This window comes from Solanum pennellii, chromosome 8 (assembly GCF_001406875.1).
Source record: "Solanum pennellii chromosome 8, SPENNV200".
Classification (NCBI taxonomy): Eukaryota; Viridiplantae; Streptophyta; class Magnoliopsida; order Solanales; family Solanaceae; genus Solanum; species Solanum pennellii.
In genome coordinates, this window is record NC_028644.1 from 61,559,567 (window position 1) to 61,585,599 (window position 26,033).

At 33.8% G+C, this 26,033-nt stretch overlaps 3 protein-coding genes across 5 annotated transcripts; 1 reads left to right on the plus strand and 2 right to left on the minus strand.

Moving 5' to 3' along the window:
- Positions 1 to 65: 65 nt before the first annotated feature.
- On the plus strand, positions 66 to 16,515 carry LOC107027798 (phosphate transporter PHO1 homolog 10-like). Of its 2 annotated transcripts, XM_027918830.1 has the most exons (14): positions 66 to 203; positions 12,030 to 12,593; positions 13,335 to 13,644; positions 13,733 to 13,781; positions 13,896 to 13,967; positions 14,144 to 14,270; positions 14,403 to 14,523; positions 14,721 to 14,979; positions 15,054 to 15,158; positions 15,246 to 15,290; positions 15,369 to 15,518; positions 15,591 to 15,869; positions 15,947 to 16,083; positions 16,188 to 16,515. In XM_027918830.1, exons 2-14 carry the CDS (start codon positions 12,152 to 12,154, stop codon positions 16,288 to 16,290), a joined length of 2,199 nt encoding a protein of 732 aa, XP_027774631.1. In that variant the 5' UTR covers positions 66 to 203; positions 12,030 to 12,151; the 3' UTR covers positions 16,291 to 16,515. The 2 variants fall into 2 exon arrangements, with proteins under 2 accessions (XP_027774631.1, XP_027774630.1); XM_027918829.1 differs by having other exon boundaries at positions 15,054 to 15,290; positions 15,369 to 15,869.
- LOC107028521 (pentatricopeptide repeat-containing protein At5g25630) lies at positions 712 to 5,844 on the minus strand. Of its 2 annotated transcripts, none has more exons than XM_015229611.1 (4): positions 5,645 to 5,844; positions 4,129 to 4,241; positions 2,715 to 3,608; positions 712 to 1,890 (listed from the first exon to the last, which is right to left on the minus strand). In XM_015229611.1, the coding sequence occupies exons 1-4, from the start codon at positions 5,688 to 5,690 to the stop codon at positions 1,000 to 1,002; spliced, it is 1,944 nt and encodes a 647-aa protein (XP_015085097.1). In that variant the 5' UTR covers positions 5,691 to 5,844; the 3' UTR covers positions 712 to 999. The 2 variants fall into 2 exon arrangements, with proteins under 2 accessions (XP_015085097.1, XP_015085098.1); XM_015229612.2 differs by having other exon boundaries at positions 5,547 to 5,678.
- Positions 16,435 to 26,033, minus strand: LOC107027385 (proline-rich receptor-like protein kinase PERK1). The gene is made up of 8 exons (XM_015228561.2): positions 25,421 to 26,033; positions 21,497 to 21,997; positions 20,584 to 20,670; positions 19,865 to 19,935; positions 19,479 to 19,564; positions 18,644 to 18,791; positions 17,015 to 17,176; positions 16,435 to 16,904 (listed from the first exon to the last, which is right to left on the minus strand). Exons 1-8 carry the CDS (start codon positions 25,944 to 25,946, stop codon positions 16,743 to 16,745), a joined length of 1,743 nt encoding a protein of 580 aa, XP_015084047.1. The 5' UTR covers positions 25,947 to 26,033; the 3' UTR covers positions 16,435 to 16,742.

Sequence of the window (26,033 nt, forward strand, 5' to 3'; positions counted from 1 at the left end):
ATTGAGGCTATGTGATGTAGTTCGACGCCACCCATATGTGGTAACTTGTGTTAACTTTGCCAAGTTTCTTTAGGACATGTGATGAGTGCACAGCCAGTGTTTAGTAAAATCTGGCAAGAACTCATCGTTTGGTCGACACAATTTTTGTGAAGCTTAGAAGATATCAAGGTTGGAAGCCTCATATGACTGCCAATTTGATACTGGTAAGTTATTCTTATTGCCCAGTCTCTTACTGAATGACTTATATGCCTCAGAGATTTGCTAGTTAGTATATATTAATCTGTAGGGATACTGATATCTTGAGCTAATTATTATCAATAGTCAATTTTCTCTCATAAACACTTTTGCTTAAACAGTATATAAAATGAAAATATAGCATTTTCCTTTTTCATTTTGGTCTTGCAGTAAAATCAGGCCTTGATATATTGGATTCTCCTTGTGTAATGTAAGCTGAAAAATGAACTGGTCTTTCTAAAGAAACTTCAATAAATAGGAGATTTCCATCCAACAAAACAAGTCAAAGGAAAATGCAACTCTATCCATCTCAATTTAAGTGATAGAGTTTAGAAGACAATCAAATATATGCATAATAACAAAATTATACTTTAAGATTAGTTCCACATGTCTTCTCATTTTAAATGAGTGGTGGCAAGAGTCCCAATATAAACTAATTAACATACTTCTCAGTTCTCAGTGAACATTCAAACTACATAAAGTTCAACCCTTTCAATTTTGAGTCATTCATGGAGGTAAGAATACTGACGATTGAACAGTGCACTTACAACTGGACTTTGCATATATCCAAATATGATTTATACAGCTGCACAGTATACAGATACAATAGACAAAAAAGAAATTCAAGTTAAAAGATCAGTAAAAGCTTTACAAATCCATGTACCCAGAGAGATCAGCAATTTGAAGTCACTCTTTATATGTACAAGACACATTACTTTGACATCCAGCTGCATTCTGGTTTACAAATTAACTCCCCTTCTCTCTTCAGTACAAGAACACAGCTGTACTTGAGTGTCCAACATGACCAGATGCACAAAGCTGCACTTGGAATTGTCTCTGGCAAATAACAGGAGCCCGCATTCCAAATCTACAACTAATATGCAATGACCTTGTTGCAGCAGACAATGTATCACACGAAAATTCAGTTTCTCTTAGCACCAAACGACTTCTTTTAAGTGCAGTTACTGCGCCCTTTGGTTCATTAATTAGTTCGTTGGGTATCTGCAAACATTTGGGATAACAGTGATGGACAGCATCCTTCTGGTAGACCTTTTCTAAGTTCTTCACTTCTGTTTCATCTTCCATATCGAGTTTGCTAGTTGACCTTTGCTTTTCACCTGAGTTGGACACTCCATTGGCTGCCTCAGCTAATCCAACACCATGCCAGGCTTCTGCAACAAGCAGACGGGTGCTTTTCTCAGGTTGAACATTGAATGCTTCCATGATTTGGATTACCTCTTCCGCTTTACGAGGATTTTTATTTTCTGCATAACCCCATATCAGAGTTTCGAAAGCCTTCAGATTAGGAGATATTCCCGAGTCACACATCTTCTCGAAGATCCTCATGGCATAATCCATTCTACCAGCAGTGCACCATCCGCTAATTACAGTGGTGAAAATCACAACATTTGGACGATTACCAGATTTAATCAGGTCATTCAGGACCTCTTCTGCTTTTTCTGGTTCCAATGCACGGACATAACCCTTGGCCAAAATGCTATACGCATGGACATCAGGTGGAATGCCAGCATTGACCATGTCATCAAAGACCTCCCTGCACTTAGCCATATATCCAGCAGCGCCCCAGGCGTTCATGATGGTGCTGAAAGTAATGACATCAGGTTTGGAACCAAACTCTTCCATTAATGTAAGAACCTGATCAAATGGATGGAGTCTCTTACTAGATATCATGCTAAGTAAAATATTTGGCAAAATTGGCAAGCATGTGGAGAGTAATTAATAAGCTGCAAAAGTTCTACCTCTTCTGCAACTCCTACCCGTGATTTCAATTTGAAGGTTGGCTTTTCATTCTAGCTAATCAAAAAGTTCCCATCATTCAAGAGGAAACGGTCCATAACATGATTTTCAGATATTCTTTTAGACAATCTACTTAAAATTGGCTCAATGTGGCAGTAACAATATTTTGCCTATGAGGACCTGCTAAAGTGATATGGCTGAGGTGCAAGGATCCTTGAGTCATTGGTATTAATTTCCCTAAAAGTGGGGTAAAAGCTTGTTGAATCTACTTTTGCTAAACCAGATGTCTTCTCATTGGGTTAGATTAGATATACTTCATCTGATTTGCAGTTTGGCAAATCATAGATTTGCTTTTACGTTCATTACTTCACCCCAAAAACATATAAAGGGGAAGAAGTTGAAAGTCCCTACAACTTGAATTTCTTTAAGTTTACTTTGACATCTCCAACATTTAAGCATACAAAACCCCTACCTTTCTTTCCCTCAACGTCGTACAATATCAGTCTTTCACTCTAATAGCTTAAACCTGTATGTTGACATCAAAGAAAGAGGAAGTTACATTGCTTAACCCCCCCTCCGCGTCTCCGCCCCTTATTTATTCTTTTATTTGAAAGTGAAGAACAGTGACATCTCAATTCTAATCTGCAACCATTCACTAGATTGTTTTCTGACATCTAATAGAAGGTTAATACTTATCAATCAAAAGCCATATCAATACTAACCTCATCAACACTGTCACTGTCTGACATGTCAAGGAAACCTTTGATCAGTGAATTGAAAATAACAAGGTTAGGATGCATTCCAAGATCCTTCATCGTGTAGACAAACCTCAAGGCATCCTTTAGTTCACCTTCTTTACAGTATCCAGCTATAATGATGCTACAAGTCCTTTCATTAGGGTGCACATTGTTCCTTTGCATTTCTAAAATCACTCCTTCAGCTTTTTCAGTTTGATGATTTTGACAATAAGCTGCTGCTATTGTATTGTAAGTGATAACATCTGGTTGTAAGCCAGAAGCTATCATTTTATCCACAGTATTCCATGCATCAGTAAAATTCTTTTTGCTACACCATGCTTTAACAAGTACATTGTATGTCCTCAAATTGGGTTTCACATTAACTTCCCGCGACATTAACTCCATTATCTTTATAGATTCTTCAGGTTTTCCAGCAATTCCATACCCTTTGATCAAAGTGTTAAAAGTGCTGATTGCAGGCTTTATCCCACTCTCCTTCATTTGCAAGAAAGTTTTCATTGCTTCCTCCATGTTCCCAGATTCAGAAAATGCATTAACAACAGCATTGAAGAAAACTGGATCAGGCTTCATACCACTTTCTTGCACTTCAGACATTATGGAATGGATATAATTAAAACGCTTCTGAACTGTCAAAGCGGCTAGGAGGGTAGTGTATGTAATTAGAGATGGTTTGTGTCCTCCTTTAATCAAGCTATCAAAAGTTAGCCGGGCTTCCTCGGGCCTCCCTCTTTCTAAAACAGTGTTCATCAGTTTTGTTCTTGCGCGAACAGTTCTACAGCTATTACCATTCACACAGAAGGCACAGAGGCTAGATTCTGGTGTTGGTCGCAATGGCATCTTATCCTCTAGATCTTTTTCCTGCAATCATGAAAGGTTTCAAATTTTAACAACAATCACTGATACTCAGAAACATGCGTAGGACAGACCAGAACAGGTGCAATACCAATTGTAAACTTAAAAAACTTTCTAAATGAAGGGGTAGCCCTATAGTAGTCAGAAGTCTTTCAGATACCTTTTTCAAAGGGAATAATTTAATAAACACTGAGAGAAACTCCCATATACAAGCAGTATACTGAAAAGTAGAGAATCTACAACATAATATGATTTTCCCAACAGACCAGAGTTAAAGATGTTAATATACTTATATTCTGTATACATGATAATGAAGGAGAAATACTAACTTAATGGTTAATAAGTTAGTCGATAGAGAAAACATCACATCAAAGTTTAAAGTCAAATAGTTTAATGGATTTCTATTCTTGAAAGTTGCGAGTTGTATAAAAATAGAACGATGTCAAACATTTTGAATCGTTCCAAATTGTGATGGGTGTCATAAATTGGAAAAGATTTGAGTAACATGTTATCACATTAACTATACCTTGATTGAGAATGGATGCAAAAACTCTTTTCTGATAAGGGTCTTCATTCCTGACTTCCTGCGAGAGTTTTCGCAGTTGGACCTTTCTTTTCTAAAATCATCCATGTACTTTCCTGAAAACATGAAAAGGCTAGCTAACTGAATATTGGTACATTTGATTGGCTTTAGAAAATATGTAAACAGGCTTAACCTTGAAGCTCCACAAACCCCACAAACAAATTAACTAGAAAGGGTAATATTAACTTAGCAAATTTGGAAGTACAATAATATATAGATCGAGGTCTGGCTTTGGAGCGAAACACTAAATAACAGAAGGCATAACTATTAAGATCTACGACTTCTTCATCCAATTTATTCCTCCTATATCAGTGTTTTTTGGTTAAACTCTTTTGCAAAAGAGTTATAAAATTGTATCAGATATCCACGAGGCCCGAAGGGACAAAGTAACAACATTGTGAGCTGACAGACTGCAGGGAAATCAAAGCTTAAATGGTGCTGATACTACCTTTATAGCCTATGCAATTAATCAAAAGTAAGTTGCAGGTTTAAGGAGGAGCTTGTTTGCTAAAACAGTAGAGGTATACACAATGAATCAACATCAAGACATCCATTGTCTACAGAAAATTCACTCAAAATCTAAAAGGATTGAGAATCTTAGATCAATCAGTAAAGATCAAGATTAGTTTCTTGAAGGCTAATTATTTAATAACGAAAATGAAATGGCCCCAAGTAGAGTGCAATGTATATCGAGGATTCGTTTAGCCAACTCCAAACTAGTTTGGAATCGAGGTGTTTGTTGTATCGTCGGACTCACTTGATGGAACCATCATGTGAGTCTCAGACATCCATGGGAGCAAGGTATGACCTAGCCTGTTCCCCTCCTTCCCTTTCTCCTAAGCCCAACCACAATCCCTCCCCCAAAGAATCAGAACTATTTATTGAAGTGCACTTCAACATGCTTTTCTTAACATTTGAATTTGCCAAGTGATTTGAAGAATCATGAGGTCTCACAAATTCCAGCACAGACAAAAAAATAACAGAAGGTGGTTTTTTTGTATCTGTACTAGCCTTATCCAAGCCTCGGTGGACAAATTTACCGACATGTTGCTGGTGGAAGGCGACAAATATCTAGCAGCACCAAAGCTGACCAGGACACCATATTTATCAAAAAAATTAAAAAAAAATCCACAACCAATCCAAGAGTTGAAGAATGGAACATAAAAACACATGCATAAGAGAACTATAGAAACACAAAATGACCCAAAAAATTTGAACACAAGAAAAATCCCAAATAAACCCATTTCTGCAATCAACAAAACAAGCATCAATCACTCTACAGAAAACCCATTTCGCCCCAAATCAATCAGACCAAGGAAACAACCCAAAGAACTCAGAAACTAGATGATCCCAATACAAACCTTAAAATACATTCAAGAATCAATAATCAAACACCAAATTTAGCATTGCTGAGTTCTTGAAAAGGAATAGAAAGGTAAAGGTGAAGTCTTTTTAGTACCTTTGTTGGATTTATGGGATTGAGAGAGGGACACCTTAATTTGCATGAGCTACAACTATTACACTTGTTATTATATGAGAGAAAATGAGTTGACACAAATTGTTATTGAAAAAAAAATCTTATCCACAAATAAGTAAAAATGGATTGCATAAGAATATTGTCCCTCCAACTTCCAAAAGATAAGGAGTGGAGATTGGAGAGAAGGAAAGTTGCAAATTTTGAAAGAGACAATTTGAATGAAAACTTTTCTTTTTATGTTTGGGTAACAATTTTCCCAAATATAATATTATAAAGAGGTTATTCAAATATGAAAGAACTTTCTCATCAGTATATACTAAATAGTACTACCTCCGTCTCTAATTATCTATCCATTTTTTCTTTTTATAGTTATTTCTAATTACTTATTCACAATCAGATTACTAATTACTTTGAAAAATGTAGAATTTTTCATTCACTTCATAATTAATAGAGGTAAAATGGTAAATTCACTACGTTATTAATTATTTTCTTAATAAGTGTGTCAATTCAAAAGTGAACAAGTAAAAAGGAACAGAGAAAGTAATATATACACATTGTTTGTGTATCTCATGTTTAATTTAGTGCATAAAACTTTAATAAATGAGTGATAAGTTGCAAAAAGATTTAAGAGAGATATACAAGTTGAATCAATAACTTTAATTATGCAATTTTTACTGTAATATATTAAGTATTTAATTTGACAAAAAATTCTTTTGTTTAATATGTTATAATACATAATTTAAATGTTGATTTCAAAAAAAATTTTGTCTCAAATTTTTCATATTCTTTTTGTCCTTTGTAGTCTTCCATCTTTTCACATTTTCATACCTATTAAAAAGTTTTTATCAAACGAAAGTAGTGTTTTGTAAAAGTTATACAAAAATTTAATCAATTTATATCTTCTTTAGACTAGTAGATGTTTATAGTACGATAATAGATATTTAATTATATTTTACGAGTTACAAAATCTATCTATATATATTATAAAGAAAGACAATATATACAAGGTAATATAACACATTTTTATGGCTCCCTTCATATTTAAAATATGACAACATTTAGTTCAAATTTTTGGGTGAATCAATTTCAATCCTAAGATCTAGTCATTGTTCTCAAGAAATTTAATGGTTTAAATTCAAACTATAATAAAAGAACTTTAAAATATACTCATGCATAAAGTTATCTTCTTTCTTTTTTTTTAATCTACGATGAAATGTTCTAAAAAGATATCAAGCAATTAATTACATAGTAATACTATTATTTATAAAAACTAAAATCAATTATAGTTAAATAAAATATTATCCATTTATTTGAAATACATTACTTTAAATGTTAGTATTAAAAACTTTGTTCATTAATATGAAGATTTTACTAATTTAGTTTAAAGTTCTAGAATATTTTTAATAAAAAGATAGACCATTCTTCTTTGGGTCCTTCTTCTTTCTTTCCTTTATTGGAGTATATACACTAGTGAATTTATTTGTGCTTTATGTTAAAAAATAAACTATATCACTCGTCTTTTTTTAAAATAATTTTATTTTATTTAGAAATTAATTCAAATTGCACCTCCATATTTAAAATTTCAAATAAAATATTGTTTTGTCTTATTTGTGAAAAAATATAACAAAACACTACTCTGATTTTAAAAATTTCTAGTAAAATGAATTTCTTTTAAATAATATAAGGCCAAATGTCCATCAAATTCATGATTTATCTTTCGTTTTTTTAATACTCTAATATTAAAATCATTAAAAAATATAATCTATTTTATTTTCAATATTTCTTTAAACGTATGATCTAAATAGAAGAAATTATAATACACATTAAAGTCTTTTTCAAAACTTAAGTTTTAAATTTTTGTTTAAAGTAAATATGAAAAAACATGTATTATAAGAATAGCTTGTTAGCAAACCTTTGACTATATATTTCTTCACTAAGTTATCTATTTATTTAATTAGTGTTTACTATTCAAGAAATAATTAAATAAAAACATGATATCAGGAAAAAATTTTAAAAACACATCTCATAGTATATTCACAATTAATATATATGAGAATATAAACACAAAAATAAGTTCCATTGTTCTTTCTACTAAATAATATAATGTTGATATTCATTTGGTAAGTAGATATAGATATAATGGTATTTAAATTTTTTAAATCAAGTTATGAAGCTTTTTTAAGTTTTCAAAAATCTTAAATGCATAAAGTAATATTAAAAACAAAATAATATGTTCAATTTATTTGAGAATTTATAGAAAAGGCTAACAGGATAAGTGAAAAATATTTAAGTTATATAACTATTATAATAATTCCTAAATCATACTTAAATACCATGAAGACACGAACTAAGGAAACTCATATGCATGAAATTTTGTTTATTTTTTTTCTTCTCTCAATTAATTTTATATCAAACTGTAATTCTTTTAGATATTTAATTAGTTTGAAATGTGAGTGTCACATATTTGTGGTGATTTTTTGTTTTCTTGTGTATATATTTTTCTATTCTAATAATTAATTTTCTTAAGCGTTATTAGTCTTTCAGTATAGTGTACTATATTAAATTAAGGAAATTATTTGGAGAGAAATGATAAAATTTATAGGTAGATATTTCAAGTATGTTTCTTTTGAATATTTTTTGTGATTATATCATCTAATTTTTAAAAATTTAAGTGAGAATTTTACATTCATTAAAATATATATAAAAATTAAATTGAGATAGTACATTATACATCTGCTCGCCAGCAGCAGAGGGGGTTCGATTCCCCTTATACGCGATGTAATATTTCTACAATTATATATTATAATAAAGCTAAAAATGCATAACAACTTCATTTCCCTTTGTATCACTGCATGATATTTTTGATCTATACTATATACTAAAATAAAGATGTATAACAACTAAACTTCTTTTTTGTGTCACTTTATGATATTTTTGATTTATTTGATGAATTTTATTCCTTAGAACGAATATCATATATGTTAAATCTCAATGTTTGATTGTTATACAAAGAGATCAATGAATATTAGAAGGAAATTAATCTAAAAATAAATAGTATTAATAAATAAAAAAAAGACAAAATATTTCAGAAAATGTGAAGGTAGGCATACAAGTATCAATACATTTATTTTTGTGAAGATAAATACAATTAGCAGAATGAAAAAAATATAGTAAAATAAAATTAAAAGAGTAATAATATAAGTGAGAAAATAGACAAAAAATGTAGAGAGACGAGAGTATTTTCTTGTTCTTCCATGTATATTTAAGTGTTTTCTAAATCTTCATGTGCATAATATATCTTCAAGACCTCTATTTATATTATTAGAAGATGCATACAATAATACTCCCCCGTTCAGTATTATTTGTCATATTGCGCTTTTCGAAAATTAATTTAACTAATTTTTAGAGTTAAATTAGATTAATTTGATATATTAAACAAAAAATTAAATATTCTAAAACTATATGAAAAGTATTATAAAATACAATTTTTTGCATATTAATATGATGAAAAAATACATCTTAAAATGTTAATCAAAATTTTTATAGTTTGATTCTAAAAATAGAAATCATGACAAACAATACCGAACGAAGAGAGTATTAATTATTGAGAATGTGGAGAAGATTAAAGGGCTTCGAAGATAATGAGGAAATTATGGAAGTGTGAGTATTATTACTTATAATGGTGAAATTATATCTTGAAGTCATGAACATCAACATTAATCAACAAAACATTAATTATAAACAAATAATGATAATATTAAAAATAAGGAGAAAAATTAAAAAAAATGACCAAAAAATGAGATAAAAAATAAATAGAAGTAAAGGCGATAGAGAGGCGCCACGTCAATTTTTCTATTTTCTTTTTTTTGTAAAATTCATTTTCTTTCGATTAAATGATTATTTTTTATTTAAGTAACTTTTTATTTATTAGTTGATGGATTTACTCTTAAATTATTTTTTTAGGAAGTAAGTATTCTGACTCTAGCAGTGTTTCTAATACATTTACTTCTTTAAGAGATACGTGAGAATTTGATTCTTCATACTTGTATTTAATTTTTTTTTAATAAAATATCATTTATATTTTATTTTCTCTATTAATACTTTATATGATTTTAAAATATCAATATACTATCAAATTTACAAGAAAATCAAATTTTCGATGCATTCATTTTTTTTCATCTTATTAGCGAGGAATCGATTTAAATTTCAACGAAGAGAGCATTGGGATTTGTGCTTATGACGTAAAGAATCGTCAAAGTCCAAAGGTTACAGATGGCTGTGCCGCCGGGTACCTTGCTGCCACGTGCCTTGTTTTAGAGTGAAAAGAAAGTAAAATTAAAATGATAAATTATATTGCTTCTATTTTATGTTACGTGACACTCATTTTTTTTTCAAAATATATCTAAAAAGTATATCATCTTACTAATTTTAAAATTACATGATTTAAAATAATATATATTTGAAAAATAATTTTAAAGTATAAGTTTCAAAAGAATCTTTTTTAGCAATATATCAAATTAAATAATATCATACAAGATTAAAATGAAATGAGATGGTGAGAGTAATATATAAATATTTTATTTGTCGTCTTTACTAAAAATAGATGGTCCTTAATATTTGTCGTTTCATAAAATCAATGCATAAATGATATTATTTTTCTTATTTTATAACCTTGAAAGTATGAAGTTGATCAAATTAAAAAAATTAAATGATTAATTTATGTCTAATGGTCAATTAATTAAGAGAAATTACGTAGTTAAACAAACTTATACTACTTATTTAGTCATCATAGCTATAGTTTGTTATAATTACCACTAGCGGCTAACACTAACCATTAATTATGTGGGTTGACTTCGAGTTTGTATAATTAGCCACGTTTATAATTACGTGGGCTGACTTTGAGTTTGTATAATTGGTCACATTTGTACAATTCACCACATTGTTTAATTCACAACTAACAATTCTTCGTTTGATTTGTATTTGTACATGACGATGATTTCCTTTGGTTTTTTAGTTTTATCATCATATACATTTAATATTTTTTTAAAAAATAATTTTTTAAAGTTTTTATAAACTTGTAGTTTTTGAATTTTGTATAATATAATTTGTATAACTGTTTAAAGTTCATATGTTTATGTTAGTATCAATTCATTATTTCGAGTTTTATCATATTAGTATAATTTTAGACTTTGTATTACTCGATAATACACACGCGAATTACACAAACATAACTACAAATTATACAAACGATATGTGAATTATACAAATTATTTTCCCCTCTCGCTCGCCTCTCTCCTCCCTCTTCTAGTCTCGTTCACCAGATATACAAATACATATGTATATCAGTTACATATGTACATTTATTTTGACAGATATACATATACACCTGTCGCTCTCTACTCTTTGCACTCTCGCTCGCCACTCTACTTCATATGACAATTAGCCATGAATTGTAATTAGCAAATATAGATATAAAGCGTATTTAAGCTATTTGTGAGTGACTAAAAAATCATTTTGTATTCTTTTATTAATTTAATTAATTTCAAAAAATACTAAAAATAAGAATAAAATGATAAACTTGTATAGAACGTAAAATATAAAATGATAGACATATAAATTTAAAAAAATGAAGAGAGTACTTATTATGCAAAGAGAGTAAGGGGGGGAAATGAAATGAGAATTTTCATAGTTTGACACCGCCTCTTTATTTTCTCTACATTCTCCAAGTGGGAACTTTATATTATATATATTCACTTTTTTAAATCTTTAGTATTAGTAGTCTTGATATGATAAATATATGTATGTATACACACACTTGATGACAGCTGACTCCAAAGCTAATTAACTTGTTTCTAATCTCCAATATTGCATTCATTTTCAAATTTCAAGGTAATCTTTCCCTCACATATATAATATGATGGTAGTATTAATATCATTTAATTTCATGATTATGTGCTAAAATTAATGATTCTGCTACACCTAGGTTAATTAGTGTGTATTTTCTTTCTTGAATTTCTCCTATGGATTCTTGTAATGCATAAGTGATGACAACTTCACAGCCATTATGCTTTTTTACTACTGTTCTAACTGTACTTTTTTTTAAAAATCTCCCATAACACCTTAATTTATCTTTTAACAACAATAGTTTAATTGGCGCTCTTTGTTAATGTCCCTAAAGCTTATAGCCACATCGAATTTAATAGCAATTAATTAATATCGATAAAAGCTTTATCACTATATTTATAATCGCTAAGAACTATTTTTGTTATAATGATTGTTTGGAGGGAAGTGTTTTTCTTGGTAAAAATTCATTTCCATTGTTGGATTGGCATGTGTATTTATTGCTATTGCATTTATAACAATTCAGGTGCGCGCAAGCTGGCTCCGACACTGACACTGCTAGTAGTTTGTAACACAAGTTGTTAGGTGATCTTTGACTCTAAAAATTGATAGAACTTGAGTTGCTGAGTACATAAAGAAAAAAAAAGAATGAAATTTGGGAAAAAATTGAAGGATGAAATGGTGCCTGAGTGGAGTGAGGCTTATATGGACTATGGTGGTCTCAAACACCTCCTGAAAGATATAAATCACTACAATACTCATAGAAAAGTAGATATTGAGAATCAAGGTAGTGAAACTGGGAAAATCCAGCACAAAAATTCGATCAAGTTATCGAATGGAAAGTTGTTTATACCAGCTGAAATGGGACAGAATGAGAAGTCATTTTTCGAAAAATTGGATAATGAGCTTGAGAAAGTTGATAGATTTAACAAGGACAAAGTGGAAGATGCAAAGGGAGAAGCAGCTGAATTAGCCAAACAAATGGAGGCTTTGATTGCTCTCCGAAAAAAGGTAAAAGAAAGAGGTACCAAGGGAGACAAAGCAGCATCCTCAAAGGTTACTTCTCCAGGCAGGGCATCGAGTGAAGCTGGTATGTGTTGTGTACTCATGGCTTAAGTTTTTATTTCCAGTTTAACTTATCATGCTTTAGTTGTTGCTACTTGAAACGTCATTGATAGATGCTTGAAATATGGTTAGCATTTTTGGAGGATCTGAGCAACATAACTAGTCTGCTGAGAGCCTTAATAGGAAATTGTACCCTAATCCTATTGAAAATATGCATAGTTCTCTGTTTATAGATTATGTACTAGGAAAAATCAAGCAATGATCATAAGTACTCATTGACATGATATATTAAATTGCTATCTATAGACTGACTTATAAGAACATTGAAAAATAGCTCAGCTATTGATATTACAGTACAGACATGTTCATAGCTTACTCTATTCTGTTCAGCCATATATATATATATATAAGCAGCTTGACAGAACTTAGTCTCCACTGAATGAGTTTAGAATCCTGTAATTTCATATTTTCATTCTGATGGCATTTTAATGTTGCCGTAAGATATGACACTTGGGCCTAACTCAAACCCAAAGTTATCTCACAAGGGGATGTTTGCCCAAGTCAATATAAGGAGATCACTAGTTCATTTCCCAACCGACGTGGGGAATCTAACTGAAGCTCAACAGTAGCAATGATCAAGACTGGACAAGCATTATATGTAAACAACCAGGGTCATGGGCTAGTAGTGAAGACGTCGTGGACATTCTGATTGTAACCTTCTACATCATGAGAGTTTCTTCATCTCTAATTAGACGTCCAAATGCAGAGGAAGACCAACTGGACTTCAAAGAAGAAGTGGACAAGTTTGGTGAGAAAATCATAAAACCAGCTTCTTCTTCAAGCGAAAATAGAGATTCTTCGTTAGGTGAACATGGACGCACTCCCTCAGACGTTCTTGAATGTGTCAAAATTCAAAATACATCCGACAGTCCAAAATCATCGGTAGAAAGACTATTACTTGGTAACACAGAGAAAGAATGTAGCTTCAGTCAAGAAGAGCTAAAGGAGGTTGAAGAAAAGTTGAAAAAGGCCTTTGTTGAGTTCTACCACAAACTTCGCCGCCTAAATCAGTACAGGTTCTAAGAAAAGGATCTAACTTGAACTTCTTAAATATCAGATATTTTGGTGCTTCCATTCTGACTCTTTGTTTCAATGATGAACCAGTTTTATGAACCTCTCAGCATTTTCTGTGATCTTGGAAAAATATGAAAAGGTCAGACTTCTATTTGTGAAAGAGGCATAGAAAATTGCATTCTGTGAGCATTCACAGTTGTGGTAGTACTACTATCACTAATTGTCCATAATTTGCATGACTGGCTGACTGCAGATTACTTCAAGGAAAGTGATGAGATCGTACATGAAAATCGTGGATAACTCCTATATTGGAAGTTCTGATGAGGTATATTAAAAGAACTCTTAATATATAACACTGAGAAGTATGATCTTACAAAGACGAAAACTATTACAAGATGGAAATTATTTTATTACAACCTTAAACTTGCATGTCTTGTCTCCATGATTTGTTATATGCACACTATTTTATATATTCACTTAGTTTTTTTTTTCATGTTCTAGGTTACTGGTCTTCTGAACAAGGTAGAAGCAACAATTGTCAAGCACTTCAATTCTGGACGGGGGGACGACATCAGATTAGTAAGGCCGGAAAGGAAAAGAGAGAAACACAGCATTTGGTTTCTTTCAGGTTGAGAACTTCTCCTTTGTTAAAGATTTTACTTCATAGTTTTCGACATCTCTCTAACTTGTAAATTCATAAGATTTGCTGAGGAAGAAGATGGGGTTATCATGGTTTCTAATATATCCTTTCAATGTGTAGGATTCTACTGTGGATTCTCTGTTGCTCTAATTATGGCTATCGTGTTAATCATAAAAACAAGAAAGTTATTGGACAAGGAGGAGGCTACGGTGTATTTGGATAGCATCTATCCTCTTTACAGGTTAAGAAATTTTTCGGATCTTCAAATAATCCGCGTTCAAAATGAAAGAACACAGCTACATTCACCTGCTTATGTTGAAAAATGCACTACTATTGGAGGATCTGACACACACTCTCGATAGCATTGTATGAAAAGTCCGAGCATCATTACTTATGACCTTTTCAGTTTTTTCCTGATACCTTGAAGTTCTCTTGCAGCTTCTACGGTTACATCATCTTACATATGCTTATTGGTGCTGCAAATATATACTTGTGGCGATGCTATAGAATCAACTATTCGTTTATACTTGGATTCAAGCCAGGAACCGAGTTAGATCACAAGGAAGTTTTTCTTTTAGCCTCTGGTCTTGCAGTTCTTGTACTCACTGCTTGCCTGGTACAACTGCATATCCGGATGGACTCGAGGATCCAAGAGCATGAGACATTTGTCGAACTGGTTCCTTTAGGCTTACTCATTGTAAGATTTTATATACAAAGTTGAGCACACTGTCACTTACATTTTGTTTGATCAATCCTCTCATTCAAATGCAGGGCTTAGTTCTCATATGTCTATGTCCTTTTAACATCATCTATCGTTCAAGCCGTTTCTTTCTTATACGCAGTCTATTTCGTAGCATGTGTGCTCCTTTATACAAGGTGGTTGTTTCTACTAAGCTTGAATTCTATACGCGTAGAGTATACTGCTTTTGGTTGGTTTTACGTGTTGTTAGTTTTCTTCTGCAGGTCAATATGATTGATTTTTTCCTATCAGACCAGCTAACCAGCCAGGTTTCTCACTTTATTGGGCCATTATATGATTCTTGTTTTTCTTTTCTGACCTTTTCTTCTACATCTTCTTGACCTCAGACACAAGCGATAAGAAGTTTCGTATACTACATTTGTTATTATAGTTGGGGAAAATCCTCTGCAGGACGAAAAATGTGCCACGTTAGTGATGTGTATATCGTCTTCTATTACATTTCCGCTGCAATTCCTTATTGGATTCGCTTCTTCCAGGTACTTAACGTTCATCATGATCTCTACATTAGCCTATCTGTGGTGTACTCAGTTGAAGAACTTAATGTGCAGTGTATTCGACGATTAATGGAAGAGAAAGAGATGAAGCATGGATTCAACGGTTTCACCTATTTCTCAATGCTACTGTCAGTTGTCTTTCAGTCAACATTCAGACTAAAGAAAAAAATGACTTGGAAAGTGTGGGCTTTGGTTAGCTCAGGTGTTGCAGCTCTGGCAAACATAACGTGGGATATCAGGATGGACTGGGGTCTTCTTCAAATGAAGTCAAGAAATTTTCTTCTGAGAGATAAGCTCTTACTACACCATAAAACTGTATATTATATAGCTATGGTAATGTTTCCAAGTTGATGAAACCACAGATATTACCCTGTCTCTTATTTTGCTAAGTATCACACACTTGATGGCAGATTCTTGAGGTTCTCCTGAGGTTTGTATGGCTGCAAGTAGTATTGAGTTTTGACATGCGCCCACTACGTGGAAAAGTCATAACAAGCACATTTGCAAGCTTAGAAATACTTCGTCGTGGCATTTGGAACTTCTTTAGGTAATTCTACTGTCCCTGAAGTGTTTAATGGTATATCTTTTCTTCATTGGAACATAACAGAGGAAAGAAAATGTATATGTTATAAGCTATGACTTTTCTCTCAGATTGGAGAATGAACACTTGAACAACGTTGGGGAGTACCGAGCATTCAAGTCACTCCCCCTGCCCTTCATTACAGACGAAGACAAGGTTGGCAAAAATGAGTAGGATGACTCGAGTCTGCTTAATACCTGTTCTGATTCATCGAAAGATGAATGTATAATAGCTTAGAGTACCCTTTTATGTGAGGGTGGTATACATTTTCAAGTATTGTTACTATGCAAGAATTCTCATTCATACCGCAAAAAGGAATAAGAAAAGAGAGGGGAAGAGATCTATATGTACATCTGAACATGCATCTTTATACAGAGTTTTTTACTTGGTTATACTGAATATCTCATGCCAATTTCTGTTTCTTCTCTTTTTACACTTTCAAGTAACTACAAACTATCAATCCTCTCACCAAGTGAGACAACTTTGATGGTTGCGATCATATATTTCGCCCTCGATTTATCATCTACATCAGTGAAAAGAAATATAAAAAGGGGAGAAGAGCTTCGTTCAACTCACTTCATCTTCAGTTGGTGTACTTCCATGACAGCACCCGGTGCACGGTGGTATTACCATCCTTCTTTTGATTTCAGAGTGTTCCGCTGGATTTTCTTGAACTTCCGAAAATAGCTGCTTCCATCAGAATCGAAGTCACAAATGGTACTCTGTCCTGGTCTATTTCCCTCATCAAGGTCCAGGACATAGGCATCGCCTTCTAAAGCACGAACTACCTGAACAATATGAAGGAAGAAATAAGAAGCAAGGATTTGGTTTATAAACCGCTTTAAAGAAATCCACCAGCACTAACAGAAAAAGAATTAAGAAAAGAAGATGTTATTACTTGACTCATCCGCGGTCTTTTGCGCGATGAATGACGCACACAAGCAGCAGCACAAGCAATCATGTTAGCCATCTCTTCAATGTTATAATTTTGTCCCAAACATGGATCTACTAGGGCGTCCAATTTTCCACCATCCAATGCACTTCTAAGAAAAGGCCTTGCCTGTGTATCAGAAAGACTCTTCTTATGCTATGTACAAGTGGTGAGGGTTGACAATAATGATATCCATATCTTTGAAAATGGATTTAAGCATCAGCTACAAGAAACCAATATGTTGATCAAGAAGTTTGTGTACATCCAGTTAATAAACCGCACTCAGGAAGTACTTAATCAAAAACCAAGAATATGAAAACCAGAAACGACGGGAATGATTCCTAATGCAAAAAATTTGTATTGATAACGAGGTTATTAAAAAAATGCCCCGGCAGAGATGTAAAGTTAATTCTGATTAACTAAAGTGACATAACTAATTCTTTCTGTGAGTAGGCTGCATGCAAGAAGCTGCTAACTCTGAAAGGCGTCTTCCTGAACTCAATTTCGAATTAACTTATGTAATTAATTCTGATCAATTGTGGGACTTAGTAGAACCAACAGTAATAATCTTTGAGATCAACAAAATGATTCCAGGAACCCGTATCTCCAAGATTTCCTAAAAAGGGAGCCTTATTTTGGGAAAATCTGATAGATTATGATATCAAATTCATGGTGAACTCCATGCTTTAAGACTGAAACTTTGGACAATCTAATAGTTGTAAAAGATGCAAGAGAAAACTTGAGATATGTTCCATCATCAAAACGGGTGTCCAAAAACCGAATCATTTGGTACAAGGATGACAAATTTCTTTCAAAAATTTCTAACATGGACGTGAATTTTTATGCCTTTGGCTTGAGTTTTGACAGAGATGAACTTTTCAAGAACACCAGATACTTTTGATTTGCACATTTCTTTTGTACAAGGAAAGTGGTTTTCCAAATTCTGATTTAAGTGATTGATTACTACATACAACAACAAAAGCAACATACCCAATGAGGTCCCACAAGTGCGGTCTGAGGAGGGTAGAGTATACGCAGACTTCACCACTACCTCGTGGAGGTAGAAAGGTTGTTTCCGTGATATTCATTACTGCCGTGATAAATATTTAAAGACCTTGTAGGGGTGGGAATAAGAATTTAGATAAGCTATGACTCCAGCATAAAAAAGAGCACATTAATCCCGGAGCTGTGGATGATTGAGAATTTTTTAACCTTTTATCACTCGCAAAAAAAAAGGAATAAAGGATAAAACTACCCAGTAATTCTTTAAAACCACAAATGATAAACCTTCCAGAGGATCAAGATATATAAATAGAAAGGGAACCGAGAGAATTGCATTAGGTGCTTGCATGTTATGCCTCTGATTAAATACAGTGCATACTAGCTAATTAAGGATAAGACTATAGTAAGATGAATGTTATTCCATATTGAGGATTTGATTAGTGTAGTTGGACAGAAAGTAAATTTAAGCATTATGCTATTTAAACAATTAAAAAGGTTGCGAACAAACTTTCTACGCATGCATCTAATTGAACATTAGTTTTAGGCACTTAAGAATGCTGAATAGCGGTCAAGAAAGTCAAACAGTTAACATACCCATATGGCCAGACTGCTGCATGCGGAGGATTCAGTTGAGATTATAGGTGGACGCCCTGTAATTAACTCCAGGAGCATAACTCCAAAAGAAAAGATGTCGGACTTATCTGAGGTCTTTCCACTCTGTGCATACTCTGGGGCCAGGTACCTGCAAGACGTCAGTTTTATCAAATACATGAAGAAATTGTGATCAGGAAATGTAGGTTTTACCAAGTTAGTTTTTAAGTGGTCCATCTACCTGAAGCTGTGTAATCCAGAAATCATTACTAATCATGAAGTAGCTTAAGTTCTACAGTTTCCAAAACCCAAGCCCCTCTCCTTAACCCCCCCACCCCCAAAACCCCCTCTTCCCCCAATCAGTGTTGGTAAGGGATAATCAAGGACTAGAAGCCCAACACTATCAGACACGGGAAAACAGCGGAAACATCCCATGCACTCTTCTCATCCTCCGAGCAGGAAAGATTATAACGCTGAGAAGAATACTGCATCATGAGCAGGTTGACCTAAAATCTAGGTCATGCAAGTCATCAGTGTCTTTAAAATCCCCAGATTCGAGAGTCCTATTCTAGCTCGATTTTCTGTAGATACCTGATATAGATATCAGTTTGCAAGTTGGATGAAACAATGTTAACATGGGAAGGGCATAGCCTATGCAACGTAGGAGTTTAGCCCCAAAAAAATGAATATTAGTAATGCTAGAACGAGGGAAGAAGAGACTGGTCCACTCAGTACGGCGACCTGTATATACTAATTTTGCTTATTCTATGCTGATCTAGTCAAATTTTATCCCTCTGATATCTAATTCATGGTAGCAGTGACGGTCAATAAAACTCACCCAAAAGTTCCCACCACTCTAGTAGAGATATGACTGACATGATGGTCTGAATCAGATAAGAACTTGGCAAGTCCAAAGTCTGCAACCTGGATACAAATCAAAGTTCCCATTCATGTTTAATAACTTACGAGGAAATATCTTCTTAGCTGTCACATGAAAATTAAAGAAACAAAAAACAGAATCAATAATGCAGTTAACATTTGCACCTGAGGAGATTCTCATTTGGGTCCAAATGTTAAGAACAAAAAACTATTTACATCAACAGCGGATTATAGGTGTACTCAGAAGCCAGTTGTAGACAACAGAAAACAGCCCGACCTTTCTTTGATAGTAAAGATAGAACAGAAAATGTAGTGGCAATACCAAAAAGCAAAACACAAAGTTACCTTAGCTTCAAAGTTAGAATCAAGAAGAATATTAGCTGCCTTGATATCACGATGAATGATAGTAGGGTTACCTGCAGCCACAAGTTAGTATCTTCAGAGAAAGATTACCTGTGGTTGTTACATCAAAAGAAGTGATATTTATTCTATTCAAGCAACCAAAATTGAATTGTTCTACAGAGCGCAAAGATAGGTTGACATCTGTATCAAATTGGTAGTAGTGGAAGAAAATATACTAAAACTATTTGATTTCATATCTGAATGGCATATAAAATTATATGGGGAAAGTACAATTACCCTGATGCATATTCATGTGATAACTTTCACAATTTAGGAATTATTATGGCCTTCTGCTATCCATTAGCAGACCCTAGAACCGATGTATTCAGCTCTTAAATCTCAAGGAGATTCAGAAATAGTATTATAGAAGTAAGGATCAATGGTATCTAATGGGAGGGAAAAAATAAGATTTACATCCTTTTCAAGAGAAAAAGTGAAGATAGATATGTGATGACTATGAAAACCATTATGCTAACCAACTTGTCACAATCTACAAACACACTAACAAGAGTTCCCTCTGGAAACATTTTCAGCATTGTTAAAAAGCATCCAGGCCACTTAATATTCAATTTACCCCTTTGGACACCTTCAGTCAACTAATGGACGAACACGCAAATTAAGAACAAACATAGGAAGCCAAGACAGAAATGAAGCACACTCACAATCTTCATGCAGATAGGCCAATCCTTTGGCTGACCCTATAGCAATTTTCATTCTAGATGCCCATTCCATCGTGGATTGTGCCTCCCCTGCATATCATACAATCTGTTCTAAATAGCATTTTGGTAGAAAGACCTTTATATCAGAGGAACTTATGGAAACTCTATTCAATTGGATATTTAGAAGTGATCAGAGAAGTATAAACTGATACAAGAGCATTTCTGTAAAACAAAAGTTCAAAAGAAAACATGCATCGGGGTAAATACAAACATTCTTTATACAAACCTTAAAACAGATGATGAAACAAATCACACATCTAAATGTGGCACTTATGAAAGATCCTCCATCAAATGTACCTCACAAGTGTGTTAAAATAATAAACCATAAGGGTATACAGAAGTATGTGGAACATTGCAAATGAAGTGCCTGGGACAGCAGAAGTCAAAAGATATTAAATGCTGGTCTTTCCAAAAGCATAGAAATAGCAGTGCTTTACCATGCAAGATTAAAGGGCTGGGTTACAGAAGTAGCATGTATTTGCAAACTCTTCTTGTACCTTCTCATGTTAAAAACCATGTTTTCTTGAAATTCTAGGCCACCTTCTTGTGGTATAGACATATACCACGAGGAATCTTACTTAAAACGCTTGGTTAAGTACCCCCTTAAAGATTGTCCGTTTAACATGGAACTCATAACTCCTGAGGTGTATTTTACATGCTTTTCAAAATCAGTACAGTGAAACTAAGCTGCATTAAGGAAGCCCCCATTAAGGTAGATTTACTTTAACCTTAATTATTAAATCTCTGCTGTACAAATATTAGCATAATTCAAAAAATGACTTAAGCTGGTCACAAAATCTTATTGATACAGGATTTGACCAACAACCAGAATTAAGAAAAAAGAGAAAGAACATACCATGTAAATGATACTCTAAGGTCCTGTTGGAAACAAATTCGTAAACAAGCAACCTCTTTGTTCCATTCATGCAGTATCCAACCAAAGACACGAGATGTTTGTGATGCACTCGGCTAATAGTCTCTACTTCTGCTTGAAATTCACGCTCCCCTTGATGGCTACCAACCTTCAACTGTTTAACTGCAATCTCTCTTCCAGTAGGGAGGACTCCTTTGTGTACATACCCAAATCCACCTTCACCGAGAAGGTTGGATGTAGAGAATCCACTAGTTGCTAACCACAGCTCTTCATATGTGAAATTTCCACCCGAAAAAGCTAAATCCACTATGTGGTCTTTTGGTGAAAAATGATTTTCAGCTTCTGAATTAAGAGAATTGGAATGAGCATTGTTCTCAAAGCAGTGAAGTGGGCGGAATGGTGTCACTTGCTTTGGGGAAACAGGAGAACCATCTGCTACATTCTGCTGTCTAAAACTTTGACGCAGAACACGGTACAAGTCATCTGATGAATCGACCGAAACAATTAGCAAATGAATATACCAAGTTGAACTCATACTGAACTTAAGTTAATCGATTAAACTGCTGGATTTCATAATATCAACAATTTGGACCCCATTCTAAATGCAAATTGCAATCAATGAAAACAAGCTCTGAACAAGGAATCTCTTAAAACAAGATTTAAGCATTATATCTGGTTAGACGGAAAAAGTTTCACATTTAAGAGATTAATGTCCAAACTGTCACCTTTCCAGAATGGCATGGCATGTTTAAAAGCATAAGATTCTATAGATACTTTTGGTATGTGACATATACTTGATTATGGCTCAAAAAGTCCCTTTTTCTTCTTAAAACTCCATAGTCCATACACATTTAAACACAATCATATAAAATGAACATAAGAAGTATAAGATTTAAGAAATGATGATTGTCGTAACAATGAATTTAGAAACATAAGTCACTACTTTCATTCCTAGTAAATTTTTAAAGAAGTTCCTATTAAATTGTAAGTGGAAAAAATAGCAATTTGGATCACTACTTTTCAATAGTTGAATTTAGAGGTAAAAGTCACCACTTAATCAGTAAAAAGGGTTAATAATCCCTACTAAATCATAAACAAAATAATGATAAATTTATATAGTAATTAAATCATCTTTGATCTTGTTGAACAAGAACAAGGGTGAAATTCAAGATTGTACCAGTTGTAGGGTAATCAAGTTGTTAGTTGACCCACACTATGTAAGTTTGGGAGAGAGTGGTGGAGATGAGGATGAGGAGGGGTGTATTCCATCAGCAAGAACCAATTTGGACTCATCGTAGGGCTTTCAACTACAGAAGACATACATCTTGTTAGGTGATTGATCGAGCAGTTTAGGGAGAGAAAGAGGACTTACATATGATGTTCATTGACGTAGAAAAAGCTTACAACAACGTTATTAGAGGATTCTATGGTGATGTTTGGAGGCTAAAGGTGTACCTGAGGCTTATATTAGGGAAGTAAGGACATGTATGATAGTGCCAAGACACGAGTCAGGACAATAGGAGGAAACTCAGGTCTCTTCCCAATCATGATGAGGTTGCATCAGGGATAAATTTTTAACCTATTTCTTTTTGCTTTGGTGATGAATGAACTGATGTGGCATATCCAAGGAGAGGTGCCATGGTGTATACTATTTGCAAAGGACATAGTTTTGATTAACAAGACATAAAACAGATTCAACAATATATTGAAGGTTTGGAGACAGACCCTGGAGTCTAAGGGGCTCAGATTGAGTAAGACCAAGACTGAATACTCAGAGTTTAAGTTCATGACATATCCACATGGAAGATGTGGAAGTAAGGATTAATACACCACTCACCCCCAAGAAAGAAAGTTTCAAGTATCTAGGGTAAGTAATTAAAGGAAAAAGAGAGATTGACTATGAAGTTACAATAGTAGTGAAGCGGGGTGGAAGAAATTAAAGCTAGCACCTTTGTCTTATATGATAAGAATGTGCCACCAATCCTTAAACATAAGTGTTATGGAGTGGCGATAGACTAGTTATGTAGTAAGAGGCAGAGTGTTGACCATTTAAGAACTCGCACGTCCAAAAAATGAGAGTAGCTCAATAGAGGATGTTGGGATGGATGTGTGACGTATAGGAGAAATAGGATCAAGAGAAAAGCTATTCGGGAAAAAGGTGGGAGTGGCCTCCATGGTAGACAAGGTGAGGGAGTGAGGCTGAGATGTTCGGGCATGTGAAAAAAGAAAATGCACGCCGCAGCAATTTGGTACGAGCAAGGGTGGACCCACCCTATGTCAAGGGGTGTCGACCGAACTGCTTCGATGAAATTTTTTAGTATTATATAATTATATCTAAAAATCTAAAAACTCAAAATGTAAGTAGAAAAAACATTAATGACACTACTTGAACAAGTGAGCTTCCTTGGCTCATTGCTTTAACACGTGAGGATGGTGTTGTCATTCTCTAAAGTGTGTCCGAGTTCGACCCTCAACAAGTCCAAATTTGAGTATATTCTGGGGCCTTTTTAGATAAAAGTAAGTGTTATAGGGATTCGAACCTCCAACCTTCAATTCCTATTCAAAATAAGGATAAAATGAACCAATTGAACTAAAACACAATTTCTATCCTATTATAGAAATTTAATTACTTGTCCAAAATAGAATTGGACACAATAATAAGTTATAGTAGTTTACTTGATTTACTTTAATTAGTAGGCTTTAAATAATTTTTATTAATATATTCTTTTTTGAACTAAGGAGATTTTATAGAAGGCATCAACAAGATGCAAGGCGAAAAATTACAGCAAAAAGAAGGGGTATGCTCCTGTACAAGATATTAATATAATGTTGTTATATCAATCTTATTGTTAAATACCGACATGCCTTACAAAAAATCCTGCATATGTCAGTGGGTGTGAGAGGTTGGTTGTAGCAGGTATAAGCATAGGTAGAGTCGTACAGGTAGCCAGGCTGAAGTAGTTTTTGGAAGAGGTGATTTGAGAAGGCATGGCTCACCTACAACTTACTGCGAACATGATCTTAGATAAGAAGATTTGAAAATCGATGGTTAAGTTAGAAGGTTAGTAGTAGTTGACCGTTGTCTAATTCCCTTATTAGTATTGTTATATTATTACCCACTTACTATTTTTTTCTTCGACTTTAGTAGTACCTCTTATTTCCTTTGCTTCAATTATCGTGTTATTTGATGTAGCTACTTGTTCTCTTCTTAATTGGTTCTTTTTAAAGACAAGAAAACCCGCAGTCGCTACCCTTTGGGCACACACAAGGTAAAACTATCACTCTTATGCAATAGCTCGCAAACCAGTAACCCGCACTAGGCAATTTCGGTGCGACAAACCCCTTGCTTTTGCTTGCAATGGGTTTCAAACTTGAGACCTCGATAATGAAAGTCCCAAGTACAAACCACTGCATCACCCTGAAAAGTCTGTTCTTAATTGTTTTTCAACATGGCTTCTAATTTTCCATTGTATTTGCTTAGATACTTGATTTTTAAAATGCTTACTCGAACTAAGTATCTATCGGAAAATGTCTCTCTATCTTCACAAGAAAGGTAAGGCTGCATATACATTGCATTCCCCAAACCCCACTTGTGGGATATTATACTAGGTACATTGTCGTATCTAATCCATCTATGGCGAAATAAAATTCAGGAGAATTGAAGTAAGTACTTCACCCTGAACCTTCATTTCTTCGCAAAATATCAAGCTAGCAAGGCAATCAATTACTGAAAATAAACACAACAGTGAAAGCTTCATGAGCAAAAAAAAATATTTTCTGGTTAATTGACACACATTTCTCCTGAAAAAAAGCAGTTTTAGTTGTTACTGTATGTATATATTATTGATTCAACTACTTACTGACTAACGTTAGTGAATGATCTGTATCAAACTGAAAAAGCTTTACCTTTTGGCAATGGAGTATCACTATCACGTAATTTTCCACATTTAAGCTTATTCCTGCAACAAACGAAGAGTATAATTGCAACAATGAAGAAAGCTCCGGTAACGCCTACAGAAATTCCAATTACAGATCCGATTGATGCACTTGACAACGGCGATTGAACTTTAAACGACGAAGTTTCATCTCTAGAAACTGGTGCAGAAGAAGCATTCAGAGGAAACATTAACGCCGTTACTGGAGGCGGTGGTGACGTAAGTTTCGGTAACGGTTGAGTAAATATAGGCCGCCGTGGCGGTGGATGTAAAGCGACTTTATCATCAATAGGTTTAACTATTGGTTTTAACGACGCGTTCGGTGATGACGGCGAAGGCGGTAGTGGTGAATGTGTAAAATTAACAACTGTTGGCGGCGGTTTAGGAATGGCTCTGATATCATTTTTGGCTTCCGACGACGGAGACGGCGATGGAGACGGAGACGGAGACGGTGAGTGTGGATGCATAGGAGTTACGGAGTGAAGTGAGAAATGCATGAAGAAGAAGGTGATTATGAGATAATTAATTAATATTTATAATTAGTTCCTAATAAACTGCTTAAGTAGTGGACTTGAGAAAGTAGA

What these genes read in the sequence shown, in the direction of transcription:
- LOC107028521 (XM_015229611.1), bottom strand. Translation starts at nt 5,690, where the DNA reads ATGCAAATTAAGGTGTCCCTCTCTCAATCCCATAAATCCAACAAAG. An exon ending in TGCATCCATTCTCAATCAAG is followed by an intron (nt 3,609 to 4,128) that starts GTATAGTTAATG and finishes TCATGATTGCAG; the next exon opens with GAAAAAGATCTAGAGGATAA. An exon ending in ACAGTGACAGTGTTGATGAG is followed by an intron (nt 1,891 to 2,714) that starts GTTAGTATTGAT and finishes CCATTTGATCAG; the next exon opens with GTTCTTACATTAATGGAAGA.
- LOC107027798 (XM_027918829.1), top strand. Translation starts at nt 12,152, where the DNA reads ATGAAATTTGGGAAAAAATTGAAGGATGAAATGGTGCCTGAGTGGAGT. An exon ending in CAGGGCATCGAGTGAAGCTG is followed by an intron (nt 12,594 to 13,334) that starts GTATGTGTTGTG and finishes GTCCAAATGCAG; the next exon opens with AGGAAGACCAACTGGACTTC. An exon ending in ATATTGGAAGTTCTGATGAG is followed by an intron (nt 13,968 to 14,143) that starts GTATATTAAAAG and finishes TTCATGTTCTAG; the next exon opens with GTTACTGGTCTTCTGAACAA.
- LOC107027385 (XM_015228561.2), bottom strand. Translation starts at nt 25,946, where the DNA reads ATGCATTTCTCACTTCACTCCGTAACTCCTATGCATCCACACTCACCG. An exon ending in AGAGTGGTGGGAACTTTTGG is followed by an intron (nt 18,792 to 19,478) that starts GTGAGTTTTATT and finishes GACGTCTTGCAG; the next exon opens with GTACCTGGCCCCAGAGTATG. An exon ending in AAAGACCGCGGATGAGTCAA is followed by an intron (nt 16,905 to 17,014) that starts GTAATAACATCT and finishes CATATTGTTCAG; the next exon opens with GTAGTTCGTGCTTTAGAAGG.